The sequence below is a fragment of the Peromyscus eremicus genome, chromosome 22 (genome assembly GCF_949786415.1).
Source record: "Peromyscus eremicus chromosome 22, PerEre_H2_v1, whole genome shotgun sequence".
Taxonomy (NCBI): Eukaryota; Metazoa; Chordata; class Mammalia; order Rodentia; family Cricetidae; genus Peromyscus; species Peromyscus eremicus.
Window position 1 is genome coordinate 19,453,963 of NC_081437.1, and position 26,501 is coordinate 19,480,463.

The 26,501-nt window shown below is 40.1% G+C and overlaps 1 protein-coding gene across 4 annotated transcripts in view; it reads left to right on the forward strand.

The window, feature by feature from the left end:
- Memo1 (mediator of cell motility 1) overlaps window positions 1-26,501 on the forward strand; it is a 101,199-nt gene that overhangs the window by 36,667 nt on the left and 38,031 nt on the right. For 3 of the 4 annotated variants that reach the window (XM_059248199.1, XM_059248196.1, XM_059248198.1), the window contains exons 2-3: window positions 16,483-16,564; window positions 20,288-20,356. In XM_059248199.1, the coding sequence (XP_059104182.1) occupies window positions 16,483-16,564; window positions 20,288-20,356 (151 nt within the window). The remainder of the gene's footprint in view (window positions 1-16,482; window positions 16,565-20,287; window positions 20,357-26,501) is intronic. The other variant, XM_059248197.1, reaches the window with a different exon arrangement.

Below are 26,501 nucleotides of genomic sequence, written 5' to 3' on the forward strand. Positions count from 1 at the left end.
GTATACATGTGCCACTGCACCCAAATCCGTGCAGTGCTTGCACGTTTTTCTTCTTGTTTTGGGAACGGGTCTCATTCTGTAGCTCTGGCTGCCCTGGAATGCACTGTACTGATCAGGGTGACCTCAAACTCACAGAAATCCACCTGCCTCTGCCTCCTAAGTGCTAGGATGAAAGGCGTGTGTCATCATGCCTGGCCATGTATGTAATTTTGAAATGATATTCCTTTATGGATGTCACTACCTGTGTCTGCTTCTCTGAGCTTTGTTTGTTTCTCTCTTTGGCATGCAGCATGATAAACACCAGATTCAGTTGGTTTACTATTTGGCTCTGTAATATCAAAAGATATACTCTGTCTCCATAGACACTTCATGTGTTTACTGATGCTTTTTTGTTTGAGATGCTAGATGAATATAGGAACTGTGCATGTTCAAATGTTTTAATTTGTACTTGGAGTCAAATTTAAGTCATTCAAGTATTGGGCAAGGGTGGTGGGGCGGGCTCCTTTAATCCCAACACTTGAGGGGCAGAGGCAGGCAGATATCTGTAAGTTCGAGGCCGAGGCCAGCCTGGTATATAGACTGAGTTGTAACACAGCCAGAGCTACATAATAGAGATACCCTGTCTCAAAAAAGAAAAGAAAACAAAACAAAACAAAAAAAACAGAAGCTGGGGAGTGGTGTCACATGCCTTTAATCCCAGCACTCGGGAGGTAGAGGCAAGTGGATCTCTGTGAGTTGAGGCCAGCCTGGACTACAGAGCAAGTTCCAGGACAGCCAGGGCTACACAGAGAAACCCTGTCTGAAAAAACAAAGACAACAACAAAAAGTTCACGTTCTCTGATTTCGCTTATGAGTATTCTCCAAATACAAAATTATGGTGACTGAGAACAGAACTGGTTGTGAGGTATTGGTGAAAAGGGAGCAGGGGGAACAGGTGTAACCCAAAGGGGTATCATGAAGGAGTTTCTGTGGTGGAAGAGTCCTGGGTCTTACCCAGGTGCAGCTACATGTGCATAGATGGCCCGTGTTCCTGTAGCTGTTGGACCAACATCGGGTTCCTGCTGTTGATGTTGTACACTTATGTAAGATGCTGCCACTGGAGAAACTGGGTAAAGGGCACATGGGGCCACTTCTTAACTACTTTGCAACTGCCTATAAATTTATTACTATTAAGAAATATAAAATAATTCACATTATAGATTTATAGAATATAGATAAATGTGAAGCTGAAATAAATTGCCTATAATTTTAAACTTTTTTTCTGTTCCTGTGTATAAACATGAGATCATTGTATATATAGCTTGGTAGCCTGTCTATTCACTTAACAGTAAGTCTAATGTACAACTTGCAGTTTAAATGTTAGAGATCAGGAATATTGCCAGAAAGTTTATGTATTTAATATAGTTTTATTAATTGGTTAACTGAATGTAGTAACTTTTCTGATACAAGGGAAAGGCAATTTTAGGAAAATTGAATTATCTGTGACATTAATCTAAAATTTCATTATAAATAAATAAACATGTAAATTAGATGATAAACTCATCAACTTATTTGATATTTAAACTTTTATAAACTTTTTTGTTGTAATTTCTTTGCATGTCAAGGTATGAGCTTTTCCTTATAAAATAAATAAATAGATGTGAAAAAAGTATAGCTAGTGAAGATTTTTCTGAATGGTATCTTGTTACTTGTTTGTTTTGCTATGTAGGTTTTTAATTTCTCTGTCAGCCTGCGTATCTGAAGATTTCTCTCACTTTGAAGAAGATCAACCTTGTTTTATTTAGACCTATTTGTATGAGGGCCACTTACACTTTTAGAGAGAGCAATTTAAATGTTAATCTAGTCCAGAAGCCTCCTTCCTGAGAGAGTCTGAATGATTCTATCTGTCCCTTTGATAGGGTCTCATTATATACTCTGGCTGTCCTGGAACTCACAAGAGAGCTGCCTGCCTCTGCCTCCTGAGTGTAATCTCTGACATTAAAGGTTTGTGCCAATATGTCGGGCTGAGAACACTTCTTAGTGTTCTATAAACTCTCAGATTTAAGATTTGATGATTGTGTCATCTTTAACCAATCAAAATCTTTTAAATTGTCTCCCAGTTCTTTTGGCGTGACTAAGAATTTGTGTGGTTTTTATTTGTTTTTGTGTATGATGTCTGCATGTATGTCTGCATCACTGGGACATACTGGGTGCCTGCAGAGTTTCAGGTGGTTAGCTCTCATGTGGATGCTGGGAACTGAACCTAGGTCCTCTGGAAGAAGACTGGTGTGCTTTTTTTTAATATTAAAATATAATAGTAAAATATGAGACAACACAAAAACTATCACATGGAAGTTGTACAAGACAGACCAACAGAAGAAGAGCCCAACAGAAGGCAGAAGAATTAGAGTGTCGTTTCCACACTCGGGAAACCCACAAACACACTGAGCTGGAAGCCATGAAATGCACACTGAAGAAGTACTTGGTGCATATCACGCAGTCACCGTGTGTGCTGCGGAAGCCTCTGTGAGTTCCTAAGAGCTCTGCTCATGTCCAGTTAGAGGACCTTGTTTGCTCTCCTCCATCCCCTCTGACTTTCTTTCCGCATCCTCTTCTGCCACATGGGGGTTCCCTGGGCACTGAGGGGAGGGGATGTGCTGGAGACCTCCCATTTATGGTTGAGTGTTCTAAGATTTCTCTCTCCCTCTGAATAATGTCTGGCTGTGGGTCTGTATTTGTTCCCATCTGCTGCAGGAGTTCCATGATGGTGGATGAACAACATACTGATAATATAGCATAATATCATTAGGATATTTTTATCACTGCTTTTTTCTTTTTTTACATCAGTAGTATTTAGCTTTATCCTAGATCCCTGGGCTATCTAGAAGACTAGTGATCTTAACTGCTAACCCAGCTTTCAGCCTAATATTTTTTGACCATGTGTGTGTGTGTGTGTGTGTGTGTGTGTGTGTGTGTGTGTGTGTGTATGTGTAGAGGGAGCGAGCATGTGCTATGTATAGAAGAGAGCTATCTATAGGTAATGATTGAGATAAAGAATTGGCTCTTATAATTATTGAGGCTGACCGCTCTTACGGTCTGGGAGAGTCAGTCATGGTTTCAGTTGAACCTAAAGACAGGAAGAATCTGATGCTCCAGCTTTTTGGCACTTAGGCCAGAGAATCCTCTTACTTTGAGGAAGATCACTTTTTTGTTCTAGCTCAGTGGTTCTCAGCCTTCCTAATGCTGCGACCCTTTAATACAGTTCCTCATGTTCTGGTGACCCCAACTATAAAATTATTTCATTGCTACTTCATAACTGTCATTTTGTTACTGTTATGAATCTCAGTGTAAATATCTGACATGCAGGATATCTGATATTCGATCCCCAAAGGAGTTGTAACCCATGGGTTGAGAGCCACTGTTCTATTTAGACCCAGTTGGATAAGGGTCACTCACTTTTTAGGAAGAGCATTTTAAATGTTAACTTCATCCAGAAAGACCCTTAAAGTTAGATTCTGAATAATGTTTGATCAAATACAGGATACAGGGTGGCCTAGACAGAGTTTATATATAAAATGAGCTGTCACTTCCAGTTAAATGTACTAGGCTCATTTTGTACATTCCCTGTCACAGATACATAATCTACCATTTTCCCAAGCAATTCTGATTTTTACTACTTTAAAAAAAATCAAATTCTCAAATAATTTTGAAAATCAGTAAAGATTTTTAGTGCTTTAAAAAAAAAAAACCCAAAAATCAAACTTAAATAATTTTGAAAATCAATAAGTATCTCTCGGTATCTTTTCAAGATAAAACACTTTGAAATCAATAAATTTTCAAAGCTTTATGTCAGAATGATTGCTTAAGGATTTTTTTTTTTAAAATGAAAGTCATTAGATTGTCTTTGGTGGTAATGTTGTTATGTCTTTTCTCACTTTAAGCCAGTTTTTCCTGCTCTGTATGTATACCCGGTTACTGCCATGTTGGTATTTCTTAGTTTCTAATATGGCTTGAGAGAAGCATGTGTTACCAGTTTTACCTTCAAACTGAGCCCTTTTATTCCCCTCTCAGAATTGTGGAATCAGTAATATTACTGGGCACCAATCGCATAGGCAAGTAGACTTTTATTCTTGACCATAAGGTGGGAGATAAATTTGCAAGTCAGTTTTTCTGCTCTTGGGGGCTGAGAGGCTATAAATGCTGAGTGAAAAATGAAGGGGAGGGATAGACTGATAAATGGCAGGAACATTCATTTTTGTTTTTTCCTGGAAATGGTTGGAGAATGTCCAGGGGTCTAGGTGGCAACTCCCTTTCCTCTCTGTCCAGTGGTTGCCTGGCAGTTGTCAGCTGTCATGGTGGTGGGTGGCTGTATTTGTTTAGCATGGGGATGGAGTTATAATGAAATTAGAGGTGGTCTGGCAGTCACTCTGGTATTCCATTTTAGTCTAAGCAGTTGTGACAAGCCTACCTGAAAAAGAAATGGCCTACAGGCATTTTGACCTCTAAGATAAATAAGATTAGGATGTGGTAAAAATGCAATTAGATTGCCCTAGGCAGCTCTCCTCATAACAGTGATTTGGGATTATCTAGAAAAGACATGTATGTACACACACAATTAATTATAGTACTTACACTTTCATATTGATACTGTCTAGAGGTTCAGGACCAGGTTCATTTTCTCCACTGATTGAACTAAAAGGCAGGAAAATTTTGAAAGTCAAACAGGGCTAAAGTTTATTCAAAGTGACAGTTACAAGCAGAGAAGCAGACTCCTAGTAAAAGGAGATCCAGAGCTAGAGAGAGTCCCATCTGGGTTGCTAGATGATGCCAGGGAATTCAGGATCCTATCTTCAGATTCTTAATTTCATTAGTAAAACAATTTTAAAATAGATTCAAATGGAAGCTTAAGGACTGTCTTTAATAAGAGTTTGAAAGTGAAACACCAGGGCAGGCAAGCAGTAAATCTCTGCAACTGTCTAGAAGAGTAGAATGGGGAAGAGAAGGGGAAAGGCTCTAGCATTTGAGTTCAGCTGTCATGGAGATCAGTCACATGGAGGGGAAGAGAGCTGTAGAGAAAGAGTAAGGAAGCCCAAAGGACCAGGAAGAAATGAGTGCTAGGGGTCTGGCCAGCATCCAAAAGAGAGAGACAGAGTAGGGTCTGGAAAGGTGGCTCAGCAGTTAAGAGTTTCTGATGTTCTTGCAGAGGGCTGAGGTTTGGTTTCCAGCACCCATATGACAACTGTCTGTAACTCCATTTCCAGGGGATCAGACATCTTCTTCTGGTGGACACTTCAAACATATGTGCTGTGGGATGTCTTTCTGTATGCTGTGAATATGTGTTGCTCTGATTGGTTGATAAATAAAGCTGTTTGGCTTATGGCAAGTAAGGTTATAATTAGGTGGGAAATTGAAGAGAGAGACAGGAAGAAGAAAGGAGAGGGAGAGAGACGCCAGCACCGCCAGGAGAAGCAAGATGTAAAGTTACTGGTAAGCCATGGCTGCATAGCAACTTATAGATTAATAGAAATGGGTCATGTTATAAGAGCTAGCCTGCCATAGGCCATGCAATTGGTAATTAATATTAAGCCTCTGAGTGATTATTTTATAAGCGCCTGTGGGACCTTGGGGCTGAGTGAGACTGGAGAAACCTTCCAACTACACACATTGCGCACATACATACATGGAGGCAACACACACACACACACACACACACACACACACACACACACACACACACAAAGAGTTGTGGGCATGGGGAAGGGAGATAGATCTCAGAAGAGTTGTAGGAGAGGAGGCAAATATAATACAAACACATTGTAAAAAATTGTCAAGGAACTAAAAAAAAAAAAAAAAAAAAAAAAAGACAGAAGAAAGAAAAAGGAAGAGTTGGCTATTTCTGTTGAGATAGGCAAATCCAGCCAAGCCTCTTGGCGCCTTACGGGGACTGTATTAGGCAGGACAAGAGTTCTGGAAAGGAAAAAAAGTACAATGTCTCATTACAGGGATAATTATTCTACTTATCTTTTTATCAGGGCTTAAGGTTAGTCTACCTTTTTAGGGTGGCCTCACTTTCTTGAGGGTTAAATCCTTTGCCAGGTGATTGACTGCCTCATTGGATTTTCAGTAGTTTGGAATGTTAGGTCTCCACTCAAGCTAGAAAGATTTCATCCTCTTGACCAGAAGGACTTAGTTTTCCCTTAATGGAACTTTACTGCATGTTCCCCTCTCCCCAATATGAACCTAAACAATTCTACCTCTTAATAAATTATAGCATAGAATAATAATCCATCTGTTTAGTGGTCCAGGACTAGATCCTGGATTGCTTGCCTCGTGGTCGTTGTTAGTAGTGGGTGTACCACAGTGCAGAGTCACATTGATGTCCCATAGTTGTCATTTAGCAGCTACAAGACCTTGAAGAAAGCATGGGTTTTTGTTAATTTGTTAAACACAAGGGGACAGAGGCATAATCCAGGCTCTTACCCTTTGCAGCCTGAGGAGTTCCTTAGCCTTTGGCACCTTAGTTTAAACAAAACCGAATTTTGTCTTGAGTGCTGAATAGAATTTCAGGACTAGCCAGTATAATGAAGTAGAGTTGAGGATTTTATTAAAGATAGTATGATACAGTCTCATGTAGGATGTTTAAGGAGAAAGAGGTACTCAGAAAGAAAGATATACTAAATATTGCTTGTTTTCCTAAGACAGAATAGTGGAAAATTAAGACATGTCCTATTTATTTATTTGTTTGTTCATTCACTCGTCCATCCATCCATCCATCCATCCATCCATCCATCCATCCGTCCGTCCGTCCGTCTGTCCATCCATCAGTCTGTCTGCCTACCTGCCTGTCTATCTTTCTTTAAAGAATGACAGGCCTTTCTCAGCTCTTGGGAAGCTTAACTTGAGGAGCTAGGGTGCTAGGTGATCAATGGCCACCCAATCCACCCTTAGCCAGTGGCTTCTAAATTCATTATCTCATGGTCAAGAAGAATTTGGACAAGGAATGAGCAGAATAGATTTATTAAGGAAAAAAGAGAAAGAAGTCAGAGGGGAGAGATTCCAAGGGAGGAATACTAATTGCTGCCCTCCCCACTGGCCTTTTAAGGGTCTTGGGTAGGAACTAGGGGGAGACTGAAGTAATCCTTATAGAGACTGCTTGGTTTTTTGTTTTTTAAGTCATAAAAATGTGCAGGAGTATTTTGCTTACATGTAAGTAAGTTCATCACATGTGAATAGTTCCCACAGAGGCCAGAGGAGGACATTGGATCCCCTGGAACTGAATTTACAGATGGCTGTGAGCCACCTGATACGGATGCTGGGAACTGAACGCTAGCCCTCTGCAAGAACAGCAAATGGTTTAAACCACTGAGCCATCTTTCCAGTCCTGAGACTGCTCAGTTTTGAACACATTGTGGGCCTAACTGCTAAGGCATCCGCATGCCTTGGCCCAACTTCAATGGAGAAAAATGATAATCTGTGCCCTATCTCCTCTTTAAAATTACATTTAGTTATTGATGTGTATGTGTGTGGGTGCATGCATGCCCTGGTGTGTATTTGGAGATCCGAGGACACCTTGTAGAAGTTGATTCTCTTTAACCATGTGGGTCCTGAGGGTTAGACTCAGGTTGTCAGGCTTAGTGACAAGCACCTTTCCCCACTGTGCCATCACACTGGCCTCCTTTTCCTTTTTAAAACAAGTTTAAAAGGTGGCTCTGGAGATGCTGTAGGTGAAACTAGAAGGTGAAACTAGGAGTCACTTGGGAAGCACAAGGCGTTTGTATATTCCTTTGCCTGTAAGTTGGATATTTGGTGAGATTACTAAAAAATGGAAATTTTGTAGCTGAAAAGGGAGAGAGGCCTTAAGCAGTTAATTGTGCTGAAATTCTTGGTGTTTGCTGGTGAGATACCTTGACTGGAGAGTTGGGATTTGGTATAGTTCATTGTGGACAGACTTATATAGGGATGTGTGTTTACTTAGGGTTAATGAGAAGGGGTGTGTGGAATTCTAGGAAAGGATAGGGATTTTCCCAAGAATAGGATTCACCTTCATTTCTCTCCTTCTGTGAAGTTTTCCAGATACACCATGGCATTAGGTCCATGGTGGGAGCAGCAATCTTACTAGGCTAGCCCCATGTCTCTGTTGGCTGGTCCTGGGTACTTCTGGGTAGTTTGCGGATTGCATCAGCCTCCAGTGACCTTTGGTTTGCGTCTTGTTCCTGTGCCTTTGTGCTCTGCTTTACTTCCACTTAGCAGTTGTTTCTGTCACGCTTTTAGCAGTCTTGAATGTCAGATCTATCCAAATTAGTTGAAAAAAATACTATGCTTGTTTTTGTTTTTGATGTCTTGTTCATATTATTTGTTTAGCCTACTTTTTTACCTAGTAGAGTTAAAAAATTGGTTCTTTTCTGAATTTTTCTGGATGACAGTTATTGAGTTTAAACTGAGACAATTTTAAAAATACTTTTTAAAAAACGTGTCTGAATGAGGGTGTTTGCATGTGAATGCTGGTGCTTGTGGAGGCCAGAAGAGGGTGCCCGATCTCTTATAGCTTGAGTTTTTAGTGGCTGTAAACCATCTAATCTGGGTGCTGAGAATCCAACTGTGATCCTCTGCAGGAACAGCAAGCATTCTTAACCACTGAGCCAGCTCTCCAGCCCTTTAAGTTGAGAAGATTTTAACACCCCCCACCCCCCAGTTCTGTGGTCCTGCTGATGCCTCATCTCATTATACTGGCCTTGAATTTGGGGCACTCTGCCTTTGTCAGCTCTCAGGTCTCAATGTTACACACCACTTTGTTATGATGGCCCTTCTTACCTAATTGTTTAATTTTGTGGGGCTGGGGAATTGAACCCACAGTCTTGTATATGCTGAGCAAGGACGTTGTCTATACCACTAGCCTTCCTTTTTCATAATGAAATACCATTATCAGTCAGCTGCCTGAGGAGTAGTTTTCTCTGTCCAGATAGAAGTTGTGTGTAGGCAAAGGGAAACTCTTCAGATGTTGATCTCTAAGCAGCTGTTGTGTACATTGGTGTCTTGCATCTGCGAGTTGTGGCCGTAAGGAAGCAGCAGCAGCAGCAGCAGCAGCAGCAGCAGCAGCAGCAGCAGCAGGAGGAGGAGGCCTCCTGTAGGGTTATAGTCCTCATGCAGTTTTGGGGTATTGGAAACCTTAGCCATTCAGTGGTCATTGGTGTGAAAATCTGGTAACCTGAAGTGTCTCACCTTTAGCCCCACACACCTTTTATTCTTATGCTCCACTTTGTCTTGTCATGCATGTCTCTCTTTCTGTTTCTCTTCTTCTTTCCTGTCCATTTGAACTGTTCAATTGCTTCTTCAGTTGTCCGTACCCCCTCCCCACAAAACAAAACAAAACACTCGGGTGCAGAGTGGGCTGTTTGGGAGAGAGCTACTCAGAGGCTGGACCACTGGAGCTTAGAGCACACCACCAGGTCTGCTACAGGCAGCACCAGAGCTGCTGCTTCAGCTGTTTAAGCCTCTGCATCTGTCAGGCTCAGTTGTCACCACCACTGCCATTCTGGTGCTTCTCCCTTTGCTCGCTACTGCTCTCTGCTATTCCTGCTGCTGCCGCTGCTCTCCCTCTCCCAGCTCCCTCTGACTATTTCAGCCACACTTCCGAAAGGAGGCAAGAAAGGACCACTTAGAGAAGCATTGTGTTGAAAGCGGTGCTTCAGTTTCAGGGGAAGCGGCACAGGAGGCTGTCTCCCAGCTAGCTCACTGCTCCTGACCGGCCTTATGTAGCCCCAGAAGGGCTGTTTGGACCATTCCGGCCACTCATTTGAGCTAATTTTTAGCATTATCTCTTAGTACCCATAGTAGTCATTGAGTTGGAGCAATCATGACTTGCTTCTTATAGTCCCTCTGAGGGGAAAGTGCTTCCTCTCTGGCCAAAGTAGAAATGATTTTTCAAGGTCATCTAGATTTCATTCAGGATTGTGAAAGGAAAAATTTGGTGCAAACTGTTTGGTACAATTCTGGCTGGCGCTGTGCCTTCAGGAGCCAGGGCAGTCAGCCGCCGTCTTTTCCTGGTTGTTTCAAGGTATTCATGGAGTGTTGAGGATGGCTGGGGCTGGTGAGTAGTCCAGCTGGCTGTGAAACTGATAGTCTTCTTTTCAAGGCAGCCAGGGCAGCAAGGAAGAGTCCAGCAGCTGCTAATTAAGGAGTCCAATTGCCCATCCCTAATGTTCTTGTTTATTTGCAGGAAAGTGAACATCAGAAACTGTTGCATTGACAGTATGAAGATGAAGAACTTAGCATTTATACTAGCAGTGATTTTTATTTTTAGGTTTATGTGTATGGGTGTTTTACCCAGCTCCTCTGCAAGAACAAACGTGTTCTCACAGCAGTTGAGCCATCGCCAGTCCCACTAGTAGTGGTTTTTTGTAGTGTTTCACTAACTGCCCAGTACTTAGGGAAAGCTAGGTCTCTCTCAGAACTTCATACAAAAGAGTGTTTAATTATGGACCTTCACAGGTTAACTTCAGACTTTGTGTCTAATCTTGGTATAGTAGAATCATGTTCATGCTTGCATTCTGTTAATAGTCACCAGGACAGTTCAGAAAGGCTATAATTAATATGTTTAAAGGTTGCTTTGATATCCATAGATTGAAACTGCTATGGAAACTAAATGCCAGTGTTTTAATTATACTCTCCTTAGCATGAAATACTGGCTTGAGTTTTGTAGAGCTAACTATAGGATTGTTAGCCTGTAATACATACTTAATGTGATTGTGTAGAGAAAATTATAGAAACTGCTTGTCCTTCAAAAGTGCACTTTTCCCCTCTCTAAACATAGAGCCAAGATCCGTTTGCTTACAAATGAATAGATGAAGAGTTGAGTAGACATCCTCGTTTGATGTTAGGATAATAGAATTTAGGTTTTCACTGTTAAATATGGTGGGAGCTGTAGATTTGTCATAGATGTGTTTACCTTTATTTAGGACATTCCCTTCTCTTCAAAGAATTTTGATTAGGAATGGATGTTGAATTTTATTAAATGATCCCGACCTACCCCCCAAGTGTAGTGATGAATAATTATATCTAAAATTTATCTTTAAAAATTTTCTATTTGGAACTGATGAGATGGCTTAGGAAGTAAAGGCACTTTCTGCATTAGCTTGGTGACTAGAGCTCAATCCTTGGAACCCATATGAAGATGGAAGGGGAACCAGCTCCACAGAGTTGTCCTTTAAACCTCCACACACACGCTTGTGACACATGTGCATACCCCCCATCACACACACACACACACACACACACACACACACACACACACACACACTCTAAAAAATTAAAAATTGTAGGGGTTGGGGATTTAGCTCAGTGGTAGAGTGCTTGCCTAGCAAGCGCAAGGCCCTGGGTTTGGTCCTCAGCTTGGGGGGGGGGGGTAGGGGGTTGGGTTGTATTATTTGAGGATATTTAGATAAGTTTAAAAAATTTTATTTTTCAAATGTTTACTGCTACTAGATAGAAATAAAAACTATTTTGTATATTTAACCTTGCTTTTTAAAATTAGATTTATTCATTTTTATTTTATGTGTGAGTGTTTTGCCTGCATGTATGTATATGTACCAAGTGTGGGCTTGGTGCCTGCAGAGGTCAACAGAGGGCGTAGGATCTGCTGGAACTGGAGTTATGGATGGTTGTGAACCACTATGTGGGTTCTAGGAACCAAACTCAGGTCCTCTGCAAGAGCAACAGGTCCTCTTAACAGCTGAACTGTCTCTATCCCTGACTTAATTTTTAACCACGAAAATGCTCATCTTTTCTGTACGTTGAAGGTAATTATATTGGTACCAAAAAATGCAGTTTTAGATTCAGGTTATTTGCTGTCTATATGGATACTGTTTTAGAAACGTTAAATCTCTGAATGTTGGTTTTCACATGATATTGATAGATAGCTTTCCTTGCCGTGAGGTGTGAAAATGTGATTGTTAATGCCCAAGGTTGTGCTCATAAGGCTAATCTGTCCTACCTGAAGCTTAGGAGTCATCAAGTTTCATGTTAAGATATGTTGAAAAACTCCTTTCAGGTCCTTGTTGGAGTGGTTTTCATTTGCTTTTTTCTATTTTCTCTCAATCTATTTGTCTGTAAGTACTTGCACACAGAGCTTTTCATCCCTAAAGTAGTCACTGCAAGGTTAACTGATTTCCATAATCACAGAATCCATGATAAGTGATTTTTTTCTCCCTGTCCTGGCTGTGTTGCTGTTCATTACAGAGTTTTGGATTCTTTTAATGTTTCTGAAGATGTATTTTTGCCTTGTTTGTACTGTGTTTTCCTTCATCTCGTGAATTGCTGCTTTTTTATATCAGCTGATAATCCAGATACAAATTTCTAGAGGAGTTCCAGTTCCTTTTGTTTGTGAACAGAATAGAGCAGAGACAGTTAATGAAGATACATTACACTACTGTGGAGGAAGAAGTGTGCTAAACCAAGGATAGATTTCAGCTGCTCAAAGGGCGCCAGAGTACAAGGAGTTGGTGTTTGTATATTAGTTCAGCCGGGGCTTTTGGCTTGGTAGGATAGCTCAGGCTTCCCTGCGCATGTGTTACCTGTGGTTCTGTAGTAACTTCATGCATATCTCACTACTGTCTACTCAAGGGTGTATCAAGGCCATCCTTGAACACACTGGAATGCCTCTCATCTGTATCACTGGCAATTTTAGTCATCCTTTCTGTCTGAGGTTGGTTTCCAGCTTGTTTCTTTGCCTACTTGGTTTTTTTCTTTTTTTATATGCTAATTTTATAAGGCTTTGAACAAAGATTTCTGGACCTACTTTCTTCCGCCCAAGTCTCCTCTCTGGTTGGCACATCTTCTTGGCTCTGTGTCCAGGTGTCGATCTTATTACATACTTTCATCTCCCTCCCTCCCCCTCTTCTTCCTCCCTTTCCTTGTCTATGTGCTCTAAGCTGGCCTTGAATCCGTAATTCTCTTTGGTCTTTGTGCTGGGATTGCAGACGCATGCTACAATGCCCAGCTTCTTGATCTGTTTTAACACTTGTGCCGCCGTCATCTGTTCATCCCCCACTTACCCATTCTCTTGACTGTACCACCTTAAATGACTCAAATCTGTGATTCATTCTCAAGTCCTTTTCCTGCCCCAAAGAGTCTTACCCTTTACCACCTGAACATCATCCAGTATTATGTAATATAATTTATTTTGTCTCAAATCAGTATTTTATTTTAATTTTTGTTTTTTTGAGACAGGGTTTCTCTGTGTAAGATTTCTGGCTGTCCTGGAACTTGCGTTGTAGACCAAGCTGGCCTTGAACTCACAGAGATCTACCTGCCTCTGGCTCCCAAGTGCTGGGATTAAAGGCCTGTGCCACCACCACCCTGGCACCATATTTTTTCTTTCATTTTTTAAAATTTATTTTTTGTTTTCTGTGTATTGATGTTGTATATGCTTATGGCCTGTGTACTACGTGAGTGCAGCACCATGGAAACCGGAAGAGGTGCTGGACCCTCGGGGCTGGTACTGCGAGACAGTTGTTAGCTTCCATGTAGGTGTTGGGAACCAAACCCAGGTCTTCCGGAAGAGCAGCCAGTGCTCTTAACCACTGAGCCTTCGCTCCAGTCCCAGAGTCTTCATTTAGAACAAACTTTGCATGGATAATGTGTACAACATTGTTTAAAGCTAGTCTTTTGTCAGCACTCTAGATGCCGTGGAACCTGGGAGAATGGAGCTGATAAATGAATGAGGCAGACTAAAGGCTCACGCAGTGCCAACTTTATTCAGAGCATCAGGAAAACAAAAAAACACCTGAGTGAAGTTCTCATGAGTTAAAGCTGTATATAATCACAACGACAGTGTTTTTCCATAAAGGCATATAAAGGATGGTTTAAACATTTAATTGCATAACAGCAGCAAGCAATACTGAGTAAGTGAAGTGAACTCACTCCTGTCTGCTATCCCTGGGAGGAGCACGAAAACACATTCCAAGAACAATTCCGTGTTCTGAAGAAACTGAGGTCACATGACTCTTGTTTTCTTGGCATGTTCTCACAAGCACTGAGAATTTCTGCCACTCCATTCCTGGACCACGTTCCATTGTCCACTGTTGTTGTTGTTGTTCTCTTCTTCTTCTTCTTCTTCTCCTCCTCCTCTTCCTCTTCCTCCTCCTCCTCCTCCTATTATTATTATTATTATTATTTTGCTTAATTTTTTTTAAAAAACAGGCCAGCCAGGGGTATATAGTGAGACTCTGTCTCAGAAAGAAAGAAAAAGAAAAAGTGAACATGTAAATTTTGAGAAATAATGTAGGTCACTTCAGACTTCAACATAGTTTGGAGGTAAATTTGATGTGCTCATTTATTTTTAATTTATGATTTACAGTGAAAAATTTCAGTCATGAACTATTCAGATATGTGGCTCACCAATGAAATCATTATAGCATGTGTACATAACCCCTTATTGGCAGAATGCTTCACATTTCAATGTCTATGAGAGTCTCTTGGAGAGCTTGTTAAAATTTTTTAGCACCATCCCCAGAGGTCATGCCAACTTAACTCTGGCAATACCAACAGATTTTTCTGAAGTGAACAAGTCAGGTGATTCTGGTGTGTGGGCCATCTCCGGACTATTTCAGGAAGAAGAATTAGGATTCTGTGTGTTTGGTTAATTTACAAGCTTTAATGTTAGAACATCTAAAAATCTTACCACAAGGTACTTTAAGCCAGTAGCATGGTACAGTGTAATAGGATTGTGGTGAAGTTGATTCGTCCTCTAAGGACAGACAGTAGTTGTTCTTTGAGTATTAGTAACTTGTGTCTGACAAGAAAACTCACTTCTTTTGTCACCATTGCCTGATCTAGAATACAGATCTAGCATGTGCAAGACTGGGCTTTTCAAAAGTTTAAAAAGAGGCTGGAGAGATTATTCAGAGGTTAAGAGTACTTGTTGCTCTTGCAGAGGACCTGGGTTTGATTCCCAGCGTCTACATGGTGGCACATAACCATCTGTAACTCCAGTGCCAGGGGATCCATGCCCTCTTCTCACTTCTGTGGGCCCCAGACATACATGTGGTACATACATACATACATACATACATACATATATACATACATATATGCAAACAAAACATACTTTGAAGAAAATGGATATGTCTAATAAGAAAGAGTATATTAAAAAAAAACACTTGAAAGAGAATGGATAGATGGTGGGAAGGAATTAAGGATATCCATTCATAGTTGCTGCAGAAGTGGCACAGAGAAATGGGTTTTAGTAGAAGAAAAAATTAATCAGTGGTATGCTTAGATTTTAGTGGTAAGAGTCAAATCCAAAAGGGACAAGGTTGATGCAGGAGATTAGAAACAGTTGAGAGCAGAGTTTTTTCTTTCTTTTTTTTTGGTTTTTTGAGACAGGGTTTCTCTGTGTAGCTTTGCGCCTCTCCTGGAACTCACTTGGTAGCCCAGGCTGGCTTCGAATTCACAGAGATCTGCCTGGCTCTGCCTCCCGAGTGCTGGGATTAAAGGCGTGCGCCACCACCGCCCGGCTGAGAGCAGAGTTTTTGAGTAAGAAAAACATAGTGGGGTTCAGTGTGCTTTAGTGTGTATGGCTTTTGACAGGAATGAGGGCAGTTTGTTGAAAAGGGAGAGAATTCTTCGGTCTCTAGGTCCTAGCTTTCAGTGGGAGCTTTGGGATTACAGGCACATTCCACCGCTGCTGTCTTACTGGATTCTGGGGATTGGTGCTCAGGTCCCCACGTGTGTTTGGGAAGCACTTGTCTCTCCAGCTTCACTCAGTTCAGGTACAGATACTGTGTTAAGTGGAAGTTGACTTTAACAAGTATGTTTTGACTGATACATTCATATTATTTATATTTGTATTCTCATATGAAAGGGGATGAGTATAGTAATAATGGCTGTTTCACCTTGGACAAGGCAAGAAGTGAACAAAGAGAGGATGAAGGACTTGAAGAGTCTTGAGAGCTGTTGAAGTCAGTGGATTCCGAGAGTAGTAAACTGGAAAGATAGGAAGTGAAGAGCGTGAGTTGTTGGCACCGGAAGTTGTTGAGGTGATGAAGTTATTAGTTCTGATAGGGGAGTAAGGTGGTGGAACCGATGAGGTAGATCATTGAGTGTGGGAGTTTTCAACTACATGGATGCCATTTCAGTGATCAAGTAAAGTCATAGTTTGTGCTGTGAAAAAACAAATTCACTTAATTACACTTTTCATTTAATTAAGAGTATTCTACTTCCTGTTGTATTTTGTTTAAATGTCACCTCAAGTTGATCTGTATGAAGATACTTCTAAGAAGTAGGTGGATAAAAACAAATTTTACTTCTGTCAATATTCAGCCCTGTCATATGGTTTGGTAGGGACCTATGACTTGAGAAATTGAAACTTTAAACATCCAGACTGATGATTCTGTTGCCCAATAAGTTACTTTAATACTATGGAGGTTCAGTGAAGACATTGCAACAAGGTTGGTTATCTGTAATACATTGCTTTGCTGACTCTCCTTTCCATTTGTCTTTTCATAGGACCTCAGCTGAATGCCCAGCTAGAAGGTTGGCTTTCACAAGTACAGTCTACGAAAAGACCTGCTAGAGCCATTATTGCACCGTAAGTTTTAGAGGTCTTTTGCCAAATCTTTAGACTTTTCATGATTAATAAAAATGAGTGTATATTGGACTAAAAGTTAAAAAACCAAATGTTGGGCTGTAGAGATGGTTCTGTGTTAGGACTGCTTACTTTTCTTGCAGAGGGTCTGTTTGGTTCTCAGCACCTGTGTTGGGCAGCTTACATTTGCCTCTGACTTCAATTCCAGGAGATCCAACACCCTTTTATGGCCTTTGTGAGCATCTGCACGCACTCAAGTAGGCACATATACATACATATACATAAAATAAAATGAACAAATACATCTTACAAAAAACTGGTAGTGATTGAGGTAGATACTCAACCTTTGGTCTCCGTATGTGCATGCACATACATACACTCAGCCCTCACATACACACAAAGAACCTAGATTAATGTTTGGATGATATTGATAAGCATTTTATATGCCAAATAGTTTGTAAGATACTCGTTTATGACTTGATGTCAGACTCCACCACTTAAAAAGCTGTAGCATGCAAGTTTCTTAATCTCTTGATCTTCACTTTATACAGTCCTAATTGATACCTCCCTGTAGACATTTTTTAAAAAATGTGTTGCTGGGGTCAAACTCATGTTCTCGAAGTTCAGAAGAGGGTGTTGGACTTCCAGTAACTAGGTACTGGTAGTTGTTAGCCAACATGTGGGTGTTGAGAACCAGATTCCAATCCTCTAGAAGAATAAGCTCTCTTAACCACCATGCCACATTTCTAGCCCCCAGCAAAGTTTTTATAGTACGGGAAAACTATTATCTGATCATCAAACTGAGTATAATTGTTCATAACAACTGAACTCCATGCATATGTCTTCATTGTTCCATGCACTTTAAAGTTTGAAGTTGACAAATGATACATATTTGTGGGCGGGATGCAGAGTGATGTTACAGTTAGGAATGCAACCTGAGATGACCAAGCCCGTCAGTCCATCCATCACTTGAAACATTGGACATCTGTAGTGGTAACATGTAATGTCTAGCCTAGAGTGAAGTTGAAACAAAGTATTCAGCTGTTGCTATTCATCACATAGTCCTTTGACTGAGGCATCGGTACCGTATTCCCCTTAACTATGCTTCTGCAGTCTGTGAGTTCTGTGGTTTTAGAAAAACCCGTGTATGTTGTGGGATGGTACCCTGGTTTGTTTTTTTCTGTTGCTATGATAAAACAGTGACCAAAAACAACTTGGAGAGGAAAAAATTTATTTTGTCTTGCATTTCCAGATCAAAGTCCATTACTGAGCAAAGTCAGGGCAGGAACTCAAGGCAGGAGCTGAAGTGTAAAGATTATGAATGCTGCTTACCAGCTTGCTTTCTTACACAACCTAGGAACCCTCCCTTGTCAGACATTGACAAAGAAACTGCCTCACAGACATGCCTACTATCCAGTTTGATGGGGTAGTCTTTGCCCTCTGCCTGTTTGAGACAGGGTCTCTCTCTCTCTCTCTCTCTCTCTCTCTCTCTCTCTCTCTCTCCTTTCTTTCTTTCTTTCTTTCTTTCTTTCTTTCTTTCTTTCTTTCTTTCTTTCTTTCTCTTTCTCTTTCTTTCTTTCTTTCTTTCCTTTCTTTCTTTCCTTTCTTCTTTCTTTCTTTGTTTCTTTTTCTCTCTCTTTCTTTCTTTCTTTCTTTCTTTCTTTCTTTCTTTCTTTCTTTCTTTCTTTCTTTCTTTCTTTCTTTCTTTTTGCTGCTGCTGCTGCTGCTTACACTTGAGTGACTGGTTCTGGAGCTCCTGGGGATTCTTCTGTCTCTACTTCCAAACTTGCTTGAGGACTACCAGGATTGTGTGTGCCACTCACTGTATCTGGCTTTGCACAGGTTCTGGGGATTGGGATTCAAGTCCTTATAGTTTGACACACAGTTTTACCCACTGAGCCATCTCCCTAGTCCTTGTGACTTTTTCCCTTTAAGGTAGAATATATTTGTGTACTATGTTTTCTTTATAGATTCATCTGTTGATTGACACTTGGGTTGATTACAGAACTTCCTTTGGTTTTGTGAATAGTGCTGCAGTGAAAATGGACATTTCTTATGATATATTGGTTTCACCAGATGTGGAACTACTGGGTTTGTTCCATTCTTTTTGTTTGGTGTGTGTGTCTGTGTGTGTGTGTGTGTGTGTGTGTGTGTGTGTGTGTGTGAGAGGCAGGATCTTACTGTGTAGTCCTGGCTAGCTTGGAACTCACTATGTAACCAGGCTTACCTTTAACTCACAGATCTGCTTGCCTCTGCCTCTATAGTGCTTGGATTCATGGCTTATGCCATCACACCCAGTCATCCATTCTTTATTATTGCAGTCATAGCTTGTTTATAGGAGTTAAACAAATAATATCACAGAACATAAATCAATAGGCTATATGAAATTATCATTATTCATAAATTGTTAAATCTCAGTAGCATTGTATAAAAATTTATGTACAGATGAATGTGCAGTTTTCATTTCCTTCAGAGTCAGTTGTTAAAACATTTACCCCATGGGCTGTATACTATCTACCAGTGATGTATCCAAAAGGGGCTGGTATTGGCTCAGGACGCCCCAAGACCAACTTCTCAGCACAAAGGAGATTTATGTGCCCCAGAGGGACAAAGGGCAAGGAATAAGAGACAAAGACATGTGACAGAGGACAAGGGAGAAAGGGAAGGGAATAATGGAGAGGGGAGAGGGATATTTGTCCTGGGAGGTAGGAGTGGGGAAACAAAGGACTGCCTCTGGAAAGAGAGGAAACAGACGGTGGCCCATAGGCACATGGTGGTTTATAAAGGTTTTTATGAGGGGAAACCTGGTGTAAAGATAAGGTGTTTAATTTTAATTGGTCATGTTAAGTAGGTGAGCCAAAGGGGGCTTTTGATTGCTGCACTTCAATACTTTGATAGCTGGACCTTGGTAGTCAGCCTCGAGGTAGATCTTGGTGGCTAGCTTTAGGAATGTAATCTAACAGATTTTTAGCAAGGCAGAGGGTATGGGGGAGAAGGGCAAGGCCTGCCAGAATCGTGTTTGCATGCTTCGGCTGGCTAGAGTCACTCTTGCCCTTCTGTACTGTCTAAAAGAAGTAAGTCTAGACTCGTGTAGCAGGAATGATTCAGGAGAGAAAAATGATCAGAGAACAAAGCTGTTCTGTGGGTGATAAGAGAATTGACTGAATACTGAAGCCAGAGGGTGAAAAGAGAAGGATGATGGAGAGAAAATGAGAGGCATGATACGGAGAAGCCAAGTCAGCTTCTTTACTGCTAAAGGCAGAGGGGAGCACAATCCCTGCAGGGTATTTGCTTTGGTGCTGTTGTATAATAGTCTACTAATTTCACTACAGAGGAGTATCAGAAATTAGCAGCTCAGAGTAAGCCTTGAATATCTTCACCCAAAACCAAACTGTCTCTTGGTCCCCCTTCCTCTACCCCAGATTGGTGCTGGGGGTTAAACCCAAGACATTAAACATGTTAAGGAGGTACTCTACCACTGAGCTACATAACCGACACCTAAAATGTTTTTGGGAGTTTATAATTGGAATAATATACTATGAAACAACTATGGGTTTTCTGTTGCTGTCTAGAAGTTGCATCATTAATTATATTGCTTTTTAATCTGTATATTCAATTCCATTTTATATATCATAGTTTTTACATTTCTTTCTGTAAGTTTTATTTTCTTTAGGCTATCTTGATTTTGAACGTGGAGATTAAAATTAAAAACTGTTTTGTTTGTAGCCATGCAGGATACACGTACTGTGGCTCTTGTGCTGCCCATGCTTACAAACAAGTGGATCCATCTATTACGTAAGTAATGCAGTTAATTAGGAACAGCTTGGGAATGCCATAATGGTTGCTTTGTCATAGAAGTCATATTTCATTCTTCTTGGACTTTTTGGAAATTCTGTCATACCATGTGTTGGTTAGGAAATATCTTTTCTTTGAGCATTTACTTTTTACCTTGTCTTTAGTTGTCAAATGTTTCATCCTGAAAGTACTACAAGTTAAATATTTATGTTTTAGTTTTCATTTAAAAACCTAGATGTGAACATTTTAAAGAAAGATGAAGTTTCCTTTGTAATTACTAAAAGCAAAAATTTTATAACAGTAAAGAGAAATTAAATTGAAAAGATTCTAGAAGATTTTTTATTTGACCTTTGTTTGAGAGTAAGCCATAATAAAGGTTATTTTAAATAATACCTTGTTCTAAACTTTTCTGTTTGGTAGAATTTTTATTGATGATGTTATATGCTAGGGGCATGCCTCAGAGTTGGTTTGCTTTAGGAGTCTGTAACTCAGGATCGAGTCTGTGCTGGGGAATGTACGAAGTGGGCCTTAAGCACACTGGTGGGAAGTTAGAGGCAAAGGAGGAAGGAAAGGGTGAGGGAAGAGCTGAGAGTACAGGACAAAGAGGAGGAAGAGGAGGAGAAGGACAAGTGTAACTGATAGTAGAGTGTATATTAGCATTTTAGAAATCAGATTATTGTAATGGTCAATATATGCTGAATAATAATCAAATAGATAACTGGTGGCTTAAATTTTAAGTAAGTTCTAAGACTCTATCTTATTGAGTCCTAAAACGCAAAAGGTTAGTAAGTACATTAAGATTGCAACAATAGCATTATGTTTTAATATCCAAAATTGAATAGTGAATTAAATAAAAATGACAGCTTAATTAGTGTAATATTTTATAGATATTAAAAATGATTATTGCCAGACATGGTGATGCACGCCTGTAATCCCAGTAGTGAGGAGGCTGAGCTAAGAGACAACAAGTTTGGGGCCAGCTGGAGCTACATTGTAAGACCATTATTAAATAAAATGATGAAATTCACTATGAGGCATTGTAGTAATTTTAGAAGGTATTACATCATAGACTAAAAGGAGGATATAAATTTGTGCAGAATTGAGAAGAAAGTATGTAATATATTAAGCAAGATTTTTCATATGAGTATTTTTATTTTTATTTTATTTTATTTTATTTTTTTTGTTTTTTTGAGACAAGGTTTCTCTGTGTAGCTTTGCACCTTTCCTGGAACTCACTTTGTAGACCAGGCTGGCCTCGAACTCACAGAGATCCGCCTGGCTCTGCCTCCCGAGTGCTGGGATTAAAGGCGTGCGCCACCACCGCCTGGCGAGTATTTTTAAAAACCATAATTATTTATGGATGATGATATATTGTATGTGTTCTCCTTTAAAATTTTTAATTCTTTGGTAATATTACACATGTATATAAAGTCTTTTGTATTCGCTCCCTATTTTGTACTCTTACCCCATCCCACGAAGCCCCTTCTTTTTATTAACTGACTGAGCTTACCTAGGGCTGCTTGCATGAGCGTGAGTGCAGTTTTCCTTATTGGTGCATGGTAATTTAACAGTGATCATATCACTGAGGATGACTCCCTCTTCCCCAGAAACCATTAAATGCTTATAATACCATAATGCTCCTCAGGATAGTGTATGTTTGACCATTTTTATATAAAGAATGGACGAATTGGGGAGTAATGGTGATGATGTGAATATAATAAAAATGTATGAAATTCTCAAAAGAATTTATAAAATATTAAAAATAATGGACATGACTGTTATATTGGTCTTTTGCCTATTTTGGCTTTTATTTCTGTGTTTTGTTGGTATCTTTCTTTTCTTTTTTTCAAGAGAAAGAACAAAGTTGGGTGGGTAGAGAGGTGGGGAGCATCTGGGAGGGATTGGGGAGAGGAAGGAGCATGATCAGAATATAGTGCATGAAAAAAACTTAATTAAAAATGTCTTAATGTGCTAGAATTAAAAGTAAACCCTTTACAATAATATTTAATTTAAAAAAGAATTGTCAAATCACTTTCATGGTGAAAAATAAAAAACTTTACAAGTACGGAAATATTTGTATGGGCTGGAGAGATAGCTCAGCAGTTAGAGCACTGGCTGCTCTTCTGGAGGACCCAGGTTCAGTTCCCGCTTGGCAGCTCACAACTGTCTGTAGCTCCAGTCCCAAGGCACTTGGTGCCCTCCTCTGACCTCAGATGCCCTCTTGTGACCCCCCAAGGGCACCAGGCATGCAGGTGGTGAACATACATACACGCAGACAAAATAATCATACATATAAAAAAGTTAAAGAAGAAATTAGAATAAACAATTAAAACTATTTATTAAAATAATAAAAATTGGATATTAATGAAAGTGACTTTTGTGTAATGATGCAAATCAAGTCCAGGATCTCATACATGCTAAGAAAGCCCTCTACTATTGTCCCCAAATACCATGAACTAAATGAAACATTAAATGAGAAACAAGTACGTTTCCTCATATCATAGTGAAGGATAGTAGGAAAAGAGGCATTGCTTTTATGTTATTAGTTGTTTTTGCTCTTTTTTTGTCTCTTTTGAGGGGTCTGCCACCCAGCTCCCGCCACCGAGCTCCCAAATAAATCACACATGGAGGCTTATTATTTACGAATGCCTGGCTTTAGTTTGGCTTGTTTCTTGACAGCTTTCCATAACTTATTCCATCTATCTTTTCCCTCTGGGCTTTTCCTGTTCTCTTCTGTAAACCTTACTCGGTTGCTGGTTGTGTAGCTGGGTGGCTGGCTCCTGGAGTCCTCCTCCTTCTCTGACTCTTTCAACTCTTCTCCCAGATTTCTCCTCCTATATTTTCTCTCTGCCTGCTAGCCCCGCCTATTCTTTCTCCTGCCTTGCTATTGGCCATTCAGCTCTTTATTAGACCATCAGGTGTTTTACACAGGCACAGTAAGTAACACAGCTTCACAGAGTTAAACAAATGCAACATAAACAGATGTAACACACCCTAAAATAATAATCTACTACACTTTTACATTTCTATTACAAACTATAGCCAGGCTTGGTGGCACACACCTTTAATCCTAGCACTGGGAAGGCAGAGGTAAGAGGATCTCTATGAGTTCCAGGGCATCCTGGTCTATATAGTCAGCTTCAGGAAGGCCAGGGTTACATAGAGAGACACTGTCTCAAAAAACAAAACATATATATGTATACAATTTTATATCACTTATATATTATGATGTATAAATGTATTAATATGTTTTTATGTTTATTATACATAAGTCTGCTGTACATTTTTTTATATTTGAGACAAGAATCTGGCTTTGCAGCCTAGACTGGCATTGAGTTTACAGCAGTCTTTCTGCCTCTGCAGTGCTGGGATTACAGTGTGTGCTACCTTGTCAGACGCTGGCTTCATGTATAATTTAACTAGAAGCCACCTCTGTGCTCATGTCTGCTTCCGCATTCAGTTTGTTCCGATCCATTTGCTCACACAGGTACGTAGTTTCAAAGAGAGGAGCAGCTCTACCACCTTTCCCGTTCACTGGAAACGGTTCCTTTAACACTAAACCGGAACATAATAAAAGAGTGGCTTGAGGCTCAGTGCAGATCTTTCAAATGACGTTTCCTTATACAGCTTTAAAAATTACGTTTGTTCATACCACCATCTGAAATGTATTGGACTTAATTTTCACTTGAAAGCTTCAGTTTTATTCTGTACAACAAATATGTCAATTGTTTTGCTTGAAATGGCAGGCCTATTTTGTTTATTTTGGAGAAAATTTCTCCCAAATGCCTATTTGTTTTTTTAAGTGAAAATTGTTTTCCATGAAAAATGTGTCTAGTTTCGCTTTCAGCTCCTAATACATAGGTATTTTCCCTGAGGTACAATGTTCATCTGCAGAAGTGCTTTATGAATCTGTTCCCATGTTTGAATATCTTTTGTCATTCAGTGTATTCGCAAGGGTCAAGAATTCTGATGAAATTTGCCTTAAAAGACAACAACCAAAACCAGTGTAGCAGTGGAGGACTCTTGACGAGTGTTGGTTTCTCTGCCCTGGAGGTCATGCTGACAGTTTGACTTACTCTTGTTTCTGCAGCTTAGGTGTAGATCAGCAGAGAAGAAAGCAGGGGCCTTCCTTTTCACTCTTCGGGATGAGTTTGAATTGCATACTCCTTTACAGGGTTGTTCTTAAGAGCGTACAGATCACACTGTGACAGCTGATATGATAGACCTTCAAAGGATGATTGGATTTCAGGCACGGGAAAGGCCAATTGGGAAAGCTTCATTGAGGTGTTTAAATTCAACCAACCAACCAAAGGGAATGACAGAGTGTATTTAAACTTGTTAGTTCATCCAGGGCTGTAGGACTAGTGTATTCATAAAATGTTAACAGTTAAGGGGTGTGAAAGGAGTACAAGAAATTGCTAGGTCACTTGAGCCTTTTAAATCCATTTTAGGGACAGGAAGAGGACTCAGTGGTCATGTTTGTTGCACAGGCATGAAGAATTGAGTTCTGATCCTTAGCGCTCCTATAAAATCAGTGCGGTGGTGTGCCTCTGAAACCCTAGAGCATGGAGTTGGGAGGGTCGGTGGTACAGAGACAGGAAGATCTTTGGACTCGGTGGTTATATAGTCCAGCTGAAACAGTGAGCTCTAGTTTCTGCTGGAGATCTTGTCTCAAATATAAAGTGGAACGCTACTGTGAAGACACCTGTTGTCAAACTCTGATTTCTGCATGTGCCCCCATTCTGCATCTATGCCTCTAAACACCCACACCCCAACCATACACATACCCTAGGTGAAAAAATAGCCCACAAACTCCCACTTATTTTTAAGGGTTTTACTTGACTTCATAACCATGAAAAGCCGGGAAAGATTTTTGTTTGTTTGCTTTTTGTTTTTTGAGATGGGGTTTGTCTGTTGTAGCTCTGGCTGTCCTGTAGACCAGGCTGGCCTCAAACTCAGAGATCCGCTTTCTTCTGCTTCTGAGTGCTGGGATTAAAGGTGTGCACCACCACTGCTCAGCTTAGGGAGGGCTTTTAAAATAAGGGCAAGAGTGAGGTAGTGCACAGCTTTAATTCCAGCACTCGGGAGGCAGATGCAGGCAGATCTCTGTGAGTTCTAGGCCAGCCTGGTCTACAGAGTGAGATCTAGGACAGCCAGGGCTGTTAAACAGAGAAACTTGAAAAACCAAGGAGGATGGGGGGAAAGGCAAGAGTAAGCGAAATGATGAGATTTGTGTTACAAAAAATTATTTTAGGCTGTTAGAACATTTAAAAAATGGGACATTTCATTAAATTACTTTTCATATTGACAGTTGTAAAGTCTTTCTTGGCTGCTAACAAAACTAACAACTAAAATCTGAAATTCAACAGGCAGTTAGGCAGAAATTTGAATTTAATTTATATTTTTCAAAAAGCTTTGCAGGACAAAAAGTAAAAACTCAGGACAGTTTTAGTCTTTAAGTTAAAATATTTTTCCTCCCTGTGAAACATCTTTAAAAAAATTACATTCCATTAGTTGGAATAGGTAGTTGAAAAAATATGAGAGCAAGTGCTCATATACCGTATTCATTATAGTAATTTCACAGAGGTGAATTCTCAGGAGCTGTAGTGTGTGGACTATATTTCTAGGAAAATGTGAGTCTCTACCATCACTCTGATATTTAGTATTAAAGGTTTCTTTTTCCGATCTAGTAATAGCCAGAATACTAATACTGAGGTTATTTCTTTAAAGGCAAAACAACTTGCAGTTAATTAAAGGAAAGGACATAGGCTTGCTTACTTATTTCCCTCCAAACTATTGCAGTGGCTCTGCTGTTTATGGGTCTAGCAAAGAAAGGAGGAGGAAACACATGAAATTCAATGTGCCTTGTTAATGTTCTTGTGTTAGCACTTTAGCTAACACAGAGGCCTATTTTGAGGTCACTATTGCCTTAATATGCTCCCTTAACTGTTGCAGTAATGTCTGCCCTTCTGTGTTTCGTGTGTGTGTCAGTTTTAAGGATATTGTACTGATGGCTCAGTTTTTTCCTTGTTTCCTGTGAATCAGTTTTGGAACTGAGCTAGGTTGATTGTGGGTGAGTTTTTACCAAACTAGAAAGAATGTATTGGAAAAACATCTGGCTAATTTCGGTTGGTAGGGACTCTTC